This window comes from Chrysochloris asiatica, unplaced genomic scaffold (genome assembly GCF_000296735.1).
Source record: "Chrysochloris asiatica unplaced genomic scaffold, ChrAsi1.0 scaffold00085, whole genome shotgun sequence".
Classification (NCBI taxonomy): Eukaryota; Metazoa; Chordata; class Mammalia; order Afrosoricida; family Chrysochloridae; genus Chrysochloris; species Chrysochloris asiatica.
In genome coordinates, this window is record NW_006408603.1 from 9,478,486 (window position 1) to 9,489,925 (window position 11,440).

At 43.0% G+C, this 11,440-nt stretch overlaps 1 protein-coding gene across 3 annotated transcripts in view; it reads right to left on the reverse strand.

Moving 5' to 3' along the window:
• Positions 1-11,440, reverse strand: part of KIAA1324 (KIAA1324 ortholog) — a 106,522-nt gene that overhangs the window by 36,060 nt on the left and 59,022 nt on the right. For 2 of the 3 annotated variants that reach the window (XM_006865969.1, XM_006865967.1), the window contains 4 exons: positions 5,061-5,208; positions 4,459-4,539; positions 3,836-3,941; positions 3,547-3,696 (listed from right to left, as the gene is read on the reverse strand). In XM_006865969.1, the coding sequence (XP_006866031.1) occupies positions 3,547-3,696; positions 3,836-3,941; positions 4,459-4,539; positions 5,061-5,208 (485 nt within the window). The remainder of the gene's footprint in view (positions 1-3,546; positions 3,697-3,835; positions 3,942-4,458; positions 4,540-5,060; positions 5,209-11,440) is intronic. The other variant, XM_006865968.1, reaches the window with a different exon arrangement.

An 11,440-nucleotide genomic window follows, 5' to 3' on the forward strand; every position in this document is an offset into this window, starting at 1 on the left:
AACAACATATATAATACATATACATATATGGAGTCGTGGTGTGGAGCTGTGGATTAATGCACTGGACTCCAAGGTTGGCTTGGGCTCCAGCGTTGGCAGTTCAGGTTTACCAGACTCTCCTCAGAGGGCCTATGTGGAATCGCTGTGAGTCAGAGCCAACTCGACAGCACTTAACAACAACATATCTATATAGATAAAATTTTGGGATATATATAGGTAAGATTTGATGGAAAGGGAAAAAATTTAAAGTTCAAAAGAATGGGACATTAACCTGTGTGGTTGATTAGTTATGAATACTGGAGTGAATAAGGGACAGTCAGGTGGTGGAGTTCATTTTAACATACCTCGCATCTCAACTTTTACTAGCACTAGTATAACTAAATACTCTGAATTTTGACACTGGGTATGTGGTGCTCGTATGCTGTGGAGTCGGTTCTAACTCATAGTGACCCTGCATAGGATTTCTGAGGCTGTAAATCTTTACAGGAGCAGAAAGCCTCATCTTTCCCCCAAGGAATGGCTGGTAGTTTTGAACTGCTGACCCTGAGGTTAGCAGCCCAGCTCATAACCAGTATGTTACCAGAGCTCCTTTGATGATGTGCTGTGGAGTCTGTTCCAACTCATAGCGACCCTGTACAGGGTTTCTGAGGCTGTAAATCTTTATGGGAGCAGAAAGCCTCATTTTTCTCCTGCGGAACAGCTGGTAGTTTCGAACTGCTGACCTTGAGGTTTGCAGTCCGATTCGTAACCACTATGCTACCAGAGCTCCTTTATAGGTGGTCGATATCTGATATATGAAAAATAACAAACTGTCACCCAATAAATATCTCAAGTTTATATTACCAAAAGTAAGTTAGCTTAAAACTTATTAATGGAAGATTGGTCTGAAAATTCAATTTAAATACTATATCAAATTAATCATAATCATCTAAGTTCATCCTCCTAGCTCTTTTTTAAAGAATAAAGGAAATTAAGAGAGAAAAGGAAGACTGCATTAGTCTTGAAAAGAAATATAAAACTAGTCCTGGTGTGGTACTGTAAGGAAAGCACTGGACTGCTGGCTGTAGGGTTGGTGGTTTGAACCCACCAACCGCTTCTCGGAAATACTATGCAAGGTTGTTGTGGATCAGAATAGACTCAACAGCATTCAATAACAATAACAACACATGCAAGGAAGAGTGGGACTATAAGCATGATGTACTGAGCAGGAGATCAAACGTACAAAAAAAAAAAAGGTAAAACAAAATAAAGTATAAAGCTGTTTCTGTTGAGTATTGCCAAACTGTTCTGACTCATGGATCCTGTATAGGGTTTCTGAGACTGTTAGCCTTTGTGAGAACAGAAAGCCTCATCTTTCTCACGCAAAATGACTGGTGGGTTCAGGCCACCTTGCTTGTGGTTAGAAGTCCAGCGCTTATATCAGATAACGTAAATAATACAAAAAAAAAAAGCCAACAAAATTTTATAATCTCTTATTTTACAAGTATGAGGGTTATAGGCAAGAATCTTTTGCACCACTATAGGCCACTGTTCTGGGACATTGGAGGCAATGCCAGAGAAACCTGGCGGAATAAAAGGAGCTTGTCTCTTTTGTAGCAGTGTTTTCTCAAAGATAAACAAAGCCCCAGAATGGAGAATGGACACATCAACCTCATTACTTTGGTAATAATGCTAAGCCATGCAGAAAGTAAACTGAAAGACAATGACTTCTGGTATTGTTACCCAATTCTAGAGATGCTTTACAACTAATTCTCCTGATCATTTTATTATTATGATGATTATTAATTAGACTTACGGCAAATAGTTTTAAAAGGAGTCCCAGTGTGGCGCTGTGGGATGGGTGCTGGACTACTGACCACAGGGTCAGTAGTTTGGGCCCACCGGCCTCTCCTTGGAGACCCTATGCAGGGTCGCTGTGAGTCGGAGCCGGCTCGGTGGTCCTTGACAACAACATTAGCAACCAGATGGAAATCAAGAGATCCAAAGAGAATGCCCTTACCTTTTTTTTTTAAAGGTAAATACTGTGCATAGGCATAATTCTACACATAAATATTAAACTTAGCAAAGAACAGAAAGAAAAGGAGTCATAGCCATCTGATGATCCATGCTACAAAGTATTTAATTCAAAAAGAAAGAAATCAAACAATGCATTGCATTAGGCATATCTGTTGCACAAGATCTCTATAAAATGCTAAAGAGCAAAGATGTCAGTTTGCAGACTAAAGTGCACATGACCCAAGCCATGGTATTTGCAATAACCTCATATGCATGTGAAAGCTGGACAGTGAATAAGGAAGACCATAGAAGAGTTGATGCATTTGAGTTATGGTGTTGGAGGAGAATGTTGAAAGTGCCATTGGCTGCCAAAAGAACAAAATAATCTGTGTTGGAAGAAGTACAGCCAGAGTGCCCCTTGGAAGCCAGGATGGGCAGTCTTCGTTTCTCATACTTTGGACATATTATCAGGAGGAACTAGTCCCTCAGAAGGATATCATGTTTGGTAAAGAGGATGGTTGGAAAAAAAGAAGAAGATCCCCAGTGAGATGGATTGGCATAGTGGCAGCAGCAATGGGCTCAAACAAAGCAAAGATTGTTAGGTTTGCACAGAACTGGGCAGTGTTTCATTCTGTTGCGCATAAGGTCGTTTTGAGTCGGTACTGGTTCGATGGCACTCAACAACAACAGCAGCATGTTATATGAAGAGTTATGTGAAGGCTTGGTAGGATAAACACTGGACTTCTAATCACAGATGGTTCAAGTCTACCAGTCACTTCATGATAGAAAGATGGGGGCTTCTACTTCTGCAAAGATTTATAGCCTTGGAAACCCTATACAGGGTTGCTGTGAGTTGGAACTGACTAGGTGGCACTTAACAACAACAAAGCATGTTATAACACATTGTTGCTCTTGTTAAATGGCTTGAGTCAGTTTAGACTCACAGCACCCCTGTCTGTATAGGGCTTTCAAGGAACAGCTGGTAGGTTTGAACCACAGACCTTGCAGTTAGTAATCCAGTGCTTACCTACAGCACCATACCAGGGCTTCTATATAACACATTTTTGTTGTTAAGTTCTGTCGAGTTGTTCTGACTCATAGGGACCCTGAATAGGGTTTCCAAGGAGCAGTTGGTGGGTTTGAATTGCTGACCTTGTGGTTTACAGTCCAGTGCTTATCCTACAGCCCCAAACCAGGAGTCCTAAAACATTAGATGCTTATAACATATTTTGTTGTTGTTAACTGCTGTCAAGTAGGTTCCGACCCATAGTGATCCTGTATAGGGTTCCTGAGAAGTGGCTGGTGAGCTTGAACCACCAACCTTACTGTTCAAACTGACTTTGGTGGTAGTGGTTATGATTAAGTGTTCTGACTCATAGCGACCCTGTGTAGAGTTCCTGAGGAGAGGCTAATGGAATTGAACCACCGACCTTTTGGTCCAGTATTTAAGAATGATCATCTTCAGCTTGGCCAAAAGGACAGCTCTACTTCCTGCTTTTGCCCTGTGGGTGGTGACCCACACCAATCTTTGCCCACCTTCAGAAACCCCACCTGAGTATTTGTCCCCGTCGCACTGGTGGCAGGACGTTTCTCCTTTATTGGAGTAGGCGTTCGCTGGGCAAAGTTTGCAGAAAGAGGAGCCCTGCTTGGCTGCATACGTGCCAGGCTTGCAAGGGAAGCATTCTGAAGTGTAGGCCACCCCTAGGGAGGAAGAATAACACAGACAAGCAAGGGCTGAGTCCAGAGGTTGAGTCCCTGGGGACTGATTCCCACCCGCCCACCAAAATCAAGAGGCAGGGGTTCACAGCTCCACACCCTTATGGGACCCTGCACTCTTTACCTGTTATTGCGATGTTTCTCACCAGCACTGGTTTTGGTGCTTTGGACCACAAAGAGAAGGCTGTGGTTCTCCAAAACAGGACATTATTGCCTCGATTTAGCTCCACCTAACAAGCACAAACTGGAGTTATTGAAGTAGCAGAGATTATTGGATTAACCTCTCTCTGAGATTCTTCTTCTTACAGCTGGCGTGACTGCCTACTCTGATCCTCTCCCTCAACTCCTCAGCTTGGCTCTTCCTACCATTTTAGCTTTTCTTTTCTCCTTCTAAGCCTGTTCTTACAACCCTCTCATGTCCCCTTCCCACTATTTATTCAGACATATGAGCATCTCTTATGGCGAGACCCATGAAGAGACTTGATGGTGCTGCTGATGATATGCTATTATCCCATTATTTCTCGCTGTTTCTACTCACCCATCCTCCATCCCTAGAAGAAAACCCTGCACTTAGCCCACACTCATGTTCCAGCATCTCAAGGAGGCTGACTATAGCATCCTCATCATTGGCAGGTCCTGTTCTTTAGGGACAGAGATGGAAGCCCAGACAGAGAGGAAGCACTCTGTGAAGGACAGCCTTAGGCCCTTTTCTGAAGTCGCCAGGAAGAAGGAAAGTATGATACCCACACTGTGGATTTCCCATCCTTTCTCTGTGGTTTTGATCCACCTGGAATCGTCCACATTGGGCTGGCACTGGTCATTCTGCACCTGGAGCAGCAGGAGGTTGGGATCAAATCTTAGCTTTCTGAGGAAATGAGTTCCTTATTCCACATTGCTTCAATATTCCAGAGGCCCTTCTGGTGGTCTTTGGGATCAAGTCATGGGAGCAATACAACCATATTCCACCACCTCAGAAAGAGACTATAGCATTTCCTTTAGTTGCCAATTCCCTTTAGGGACTGAGTCAGAATCCATGAGCCTTGAAGTAGGATTGGAGCTAGTTGCACAAACACAAAGTGACATCAAAGAAATTAATTATAACCAGAAGTGTTCATATGCTATTTTCATGTCTGAGCAGGACAAACATCTAGAAATCTCCCAGACTTCACTCTTCCTCCTCAGAGGTCTCCAACATCTGCCTATTCTCCTCACCTCTTGAAGCCTTAACTCACCCAGAAGGAAAACCGCTGTGCAGCTTTCCCCAGCTGGCCTACTGTGTGACTTCTACAAATGAGTCTGGGCCTCCGGGACTCTCGACATCCCACCCTCCCACTTGGCTAGTGGCTTACAAAAAACTCAAAGATGATGCTGCTGTCTGGATAGTAGTACTCAAAGTTGACCGTGCCCGACTGCTTCAGGTTGACAGCATACATCAGCGTGGCCGTGCACTCGTCGGTGTTGGAGGCGATGTAGTCACCCCGAGGAACCCACTTGGACCTGTGTGGGGATGGGAGCCGGGGTCACAGGCAGGGACATAGCCCATCCTTCTGGGAGCAACACATAGGTCTTAAGTTCTGTTAGGTTCCTGTTCCTTGGGGAATTACAAATCGATGCTTTTGAAAATTTTCCGTGATGAATATTATTAAAAGAATCTCCAAGGCTGTTTAAGAGGAATACAATTCTTCTGTCCACTCACCCCACTGCATTCTGTAGAACTACCCAGAAATAGTATTGTAGGATAAACACTGGACCAGCTGCCTGGGAAACCCTATACAGGGTTGCTATGAGTCAGAACAGACTCAATGGCACTTGACAACAACCCAGAAATAGATGGCAGATGAGATGGGGGCATGGATAACCTTTATTTGGTTGCTTACAATCTGCCAAGTATTGAACTAAATGTTTTATATCCATGCTTTCTTTATTTCCCCCCATTGAACTGATGATGAAACTGTGGCTTGGAGACTACGTTACAAAATATCACCCAGTGAGTAAATGGTAGAGTTGGGATTCAAACCCAGACCTGCCCAACTCTAAAGTTGTCAAAAATCGTCAATAGACACATCTGTTCCTTCATACTTGGAGGTCCAGACTAGTCCAGCCTGTTTGCCTGGAAATGTCCACTGTAAGATGATATAGGTAACTGGTTTTCTTGGGAAAGGAGAAATCTAAAGAACCGCAGACCCAATCCCATCATGTCTATTTTACCTTCTAAATAGCTCTCAAATCTGCCTACCCTGCTCAAGGTTCCCCCACCCAACCCCCCAACTCACCATCATCTCCGCCCATAGTCTCTTAGTTTGTCTCCCTGCACCTAGTCCTGCCCCCTTCAGCCCCTTCTCCACACTGTGGCCAGAGAGATCCTCCAGGAAGAAATCTGACCTTGTGACTTCGCTAAGTAAAATCCTCATGACTTCCTTCCTATTGTTTAGAATAGAGTCCAAATGCCTTGTTCATTCTCTATGTGTCAGTCATACAGAATTTCTTTCAGTCTCTTTGCTAAATTTCTCTCACCTCTGGTTCTTTCCACATGCTGTTTGTTCCCACTTCCTGGAACACACTTCCTCTTCCCTCCTTTTGTATAACTCCTATTCATGTCTTAGAATTGGCATAGTCCACCTTTACTCCTTTAGTCACCTCTAGCTCTCTGTTTTCCTTATCGCAGCCTAATTCTACCCTATTTTGTTGTTGTTGCTAAGTGCTGGCGAGTCGCTTCTAATTCATAACGACCCTGTATAGGGTTTCCAAGGAGCAGTTGGTAGGTTTGAACTGCCAGTCTTATGGTTGGCAATCTGGTGCTGATCCTATAATACCACACCAGGAGACTCTATTTTATTTATTTAAAATGTATTAAGAAATATTGAAGACATATACAAAGGTATATTGAACCCTCATGTATCCAAGACCCTGTTAAGAAAGCCTGTGCACCCCTGGCTAACCTGACCCCCTTTTCCTATCAGACACTTTCTTCCCCACTGCCAAGTAACCATTTTCCTGAATTTGGTGTTTATCATTCCGCATGTAGTTCTCTATCCCTTACTAACCATGTACGTATCTCTAAACAACATACTCTATGATACTGTTTTGCTTGCTTAGATATTCGTCAACATGCTTTTTTGGGGTGAGGGTGGCAGTGTAAATATGTTGTGAGCTCCATCCATATTCATATATGTAACTCTACTTCTTTTATTTTCACTACTGTATAATATTCCCTTGTGTGTTTCTACCACATTTATTTCTACTTACTTGTTAGTAGACACTGATGGCTTTTGATTTTTCTGTGGAGTGCTCACCCAGCTGTGAACACTCTTGTTCCTGTCTCCTTGTACACATGCTTGGGAGAAGAACTGCTGGGTAAGAGGAAATATGAACTTCACAACTGGACCAGCTACTGCCACATTGGTCTCCAAAGCGGTTGTACCAATTAATATCCCACCAGCAGCATCAGAGTTCCTGTTGCTCCTCATCCGCCTCAAATTTGGTACCATCAGATTCTAATGTTGTTGCCAATATGATGTGATGTGAGGTAATGGCTCATTGTGCTTTTAACCTTATTTCCCTGATTATTGCTAAGGTTCAGCATCTTTTCTTTATTTGCAATTTGGGCTTCCTCTCCTGATCACACTTTATTTTAACTTTATTTAAGCATCTGTCTTCCTGGTTGGCCTTTAGATGCTGTGAAGGCAGAGATCATAGTTATCCTCCTCAGATAGCAAAGGCAGGTAAAGGAGTCAAGAAGGATTTCCTAGAGGAGATAAGTTTTATCCTAAGAATTAAACAGAAGGAGGGAGGAGGAAATGTGCTCCAGAAAGAGGGAACACCATGTGGGAAGGCCTAAGAGGTGAGAGACAGTTTGGCAATGGGATTGTATTCCCAGGACCAAACACTGGGCCTGGCATATAGCGGGGCCTGGGGGGATTATATAGATGAAAGTGGGAACCAAATACAACCCCAATATTTCACTGTTTTGCCTGAGACCAGCCTGGGTCTCCAGGTACTTAATACTTAATATTGACTAGGAGGCTTGGTTTTAAGGGAACCCAAAATTAGTCCACAGGTTTCCCCCTGTGCTTCCCAAAATAACACATTTTCAGCTCTTCATCCATTAGTCAGTTATTGTCAAAAGGAGACCATATTCAGAAAACCTAAGCTGAACCCATCCAAAATATCTCAGCTAATCTAAATGGCTTTGCTTTCTTCTTATTGAAACAGGTGATGCTTAATGCTGATGTGCTACACAGAATCAGCTATAAATAACTCCTTAAGTTTGATGAATTATTAAAAGGATGCTGCTGTAAGTGGGTTACATTTGCAAATTCTGATTTTTGTCAGAGTTATCCCTGGTGAAGATCATTTCATACTCAATAGTAACAATATGTTTTGACTGATTTCTAGTCTGGACATTGTTCTAAATTCTCTACAGGTATCACCTTATTGAGGTCTCTTGAAAAGTGCAATGTGTTTGCTACTAAAAATCAGCCATTGATTCAGTCTTGGAAAACCCTCTGGACACAGTTCTACTCTGACACACTTGAGGTTACCATGAGTCAGAACTGACTTTACAGCAACTATAAGAACAACAACAGTCACCTCATTAATCCTTTTTTCAACCTATGAGAGGGTATATTTTTTTATCCTCATTTCTAGGATAAGAAAACTGAGGTACAAGGTGGTTAGGAAATGTGTCTAAGGCCATTTAGCTGTGATATGCCTATACACATCATTTCACCATGGCCCTGGAGAAGCAGAGGTTTTCACAGAGGTACTCTTGCCTACTTGGCCATCCAAGGACTGTGGCACTTTGCCTACTCCCACTGTATGATGCTGTGTCATAAATTCATGAAAAAAGGAAGAAACTGTACAGGTAAACTTAGGATTTTTCAATGTTTGAGACCTCTCTCTCTTTTTTAAATATTGTTGTGAAATATATGTAACAAAATAGTCACCAATTCAACCATTTTTATCTGTATAATCTAGTGACATTAATTATTATTCTCTCCATGTTTGTACAATCACCATCACTATCTGTTTCCACATTTTTTCAAAACCCTAACAGATCCTCAGTATTCCTTATGCAATAACTCCCAATTCCTCCTCCCAGCCATCCTAGTACTGCTGGTAAACTGTGGTCTATGTGACTATCAGGAGCCACCAATCACTAGAAAATGACATCATACAAAAATGAAGGACACCTTCAAGGAGATGAATCAATGATCCAATAGTCACAACACTGGACTGGAGAATACCAGCGATCATGAAGACAGTGCAAGACTGAACAGCATTGTTTTCTGTTAGACATTAAGGTCACCATGAGATGGAGTCCACTCGAGGGCAACTCAACTAACAACAATAAGCATTTGCTTATTGGAGAGCTCTTTAATATTTCCATGCTTCTCTCATTCTCATTTTCACCTCCCAGTATCTTCTTCACTCATACACAACAGTCTTTCTATGATACACTCTTCACCGCCAGATCCCCAGTCTCTGAGCTCTGACTGTTCCCAGCACCTTAGCCCTGGAACCTCTACCCGGGAGCCATGCATGATCCCCTAAAGAACCAGGACACCACCTTGGAAACTGTTCAGTTGGCCTACTTTGTTCTTGATCATTTATTCCATGTCTACTGTATGTTGGACACTCTATTAGAACCCGGAGACATGGCAATGAACAGGATGGACCCCATATCCCTTCTCTCCTGGAGCCTGTATTCTGCTTCTGGTTGTTGTTGTTATGAAGTGCTGTTGAGTTGGTTCTGACTCACAGCGACCCTGTAAAGGGTTTCCAAGGAGCAGCTGGTGGGCTTGAACTTCAACCTCGGTTAATTAACAGACACAGAAACTTAACCATCAAATAATAACGATCTCTTTTCTAGAGGAAAGAAAAGTGATGAAAATCTAAGACCCATGGAAACATTTAGCCCAAATGGACTAACGGCCACACAATCATTAGTCTTCAAGGCCCTACTGCCAGAAGATGTAGATGGGGCCTGGATACTGCTATCAACTGCTTTGAAAGGGATTACATTTGAAGGTCCTGGATAGAGTGGGAGGAAAATGTGGAACAAAACTCAAAATCATAAAACAGAATAAGCAAACAAACAAAACAGGTTTACTTGTCTGGTGAAAGCCCCAAGACTATGGCCCTTAGTCACCTTTTAGGTCTAGAACTCAACTTTCAGTCAAATAATACACAGGTCTATAAGGGGAACAGTAACACTAGTGAGGTACACACACCTTAGTATAATCAATCATTTGAGCTCAAAAGAGCAGTGTTTACCCAAGGACAAAGTTCAGAAGGGAAGACGGAGGACTGGAAACAGGAAACAGGCAGGAAGTAGGATAAGTGATGGTACATTGAGGGGACTGCAATCAATGAGATGAAACAAAACGTGCATAAATTGTTGAATGGATAACTGATGATTGAGATCTGCCCTATAAACCTCCAGCCAATTCATAAAAAAAAAAAAAAAAGCATCAGAAAATCAAACTATGGCTGCCGAGTCAATTCTGACTCATAGAGACTCTATGTTGTTGTTGTTAAGTGCCATTGAGTCAATTCTGACCCATAACGACCCTGTATAGGGTTTCCGAGGAGCAGCTGGTGAGCTTGAACCACCGACCTTGCAGATCAAACAGCTTTGCAGTCTGGTGCATTAACCCACAACGCCACACCAGGACTCTATAGAATGGGGTATAACTACTCCATAGGGTTTCCAAGGCTGTAAATCTTTACGGAAGCAGGCTGCCACATCTGTCTCAAGTGATGTGACTGGTGTGTTCAACCCACTGATCTTTAGGCTAACAGGCGAGAGCTTAACCACTGTGCTGCCAGAGCTCCCTTTAACAATAACAGTAATAAAGGACATAAAGGGAAACACATGATGATATAAGAATGTGTAATAGGAGTCTGTAGGGTTAGGAAGTGACACTTAGGCTGAGAGCTAAGAGAGAAATGGGAGCCAGCTAGGAGAAGAAATGGAGACGTGTGTTCACAGGCCCTGAGGAGGGAGGGAACATGGTAGTCAGTGTGACTGGAACATAATAAGAGGGAAACTGGAGAAATGGGCAGAGGCCAGAGGCCAGAGGCCAGAATGGAAAGAGTCTTGTAGTCCATGGGAAGGTACTGGATTTTATCCCAAGAGCAATAGGAATTTATAGAATTGTGAGTAGGAAACTACTGTGATAGGATTTGCGCTTTAAGGTCAGTCTGGCTGCTGAGTGAACTTTGACCTGGAGGAGGCAGGAGTGGGTGCAGAGACAAGCTGGGAGTCTCTTGTGGTAGAACTGACAGGAGGTGACGTTGACTCGGGTCAGATTGGAGGCAATGGGTTTAGTTTAGGGTAAGTAATTGAACAGCAAAGCCTGATGCTTGGGTTCTTGGCACTAGCTTAGTCATTGCCTTTCTGAAGTGTCCATTTTCTGACCATTTCTGCAGAGGAGAAGAATCTTTTCCCTCCCTAGCAAGGATGCTGTGGTGCCTGGATAGCCCATTCCTGAAACACTGTGTGCCTCTCTGAGAAGTGTTATTAAGGGGCCCACATCCTGCCTGGCTGAGAGATAATGATATCTGGACTCTCAGAGAAGACCCCAGGGAAATGAGAAACCCTTTCTTTGCACAGGCAGGAGTTGACAGAATGAGTCAGGCCCACACCTCGTCCAGGGCAAATCACATTTTCTATTATGACAAGTGGGGGTTGGTTGTCTAAACCCACATATTCCCTCTCTCTTCA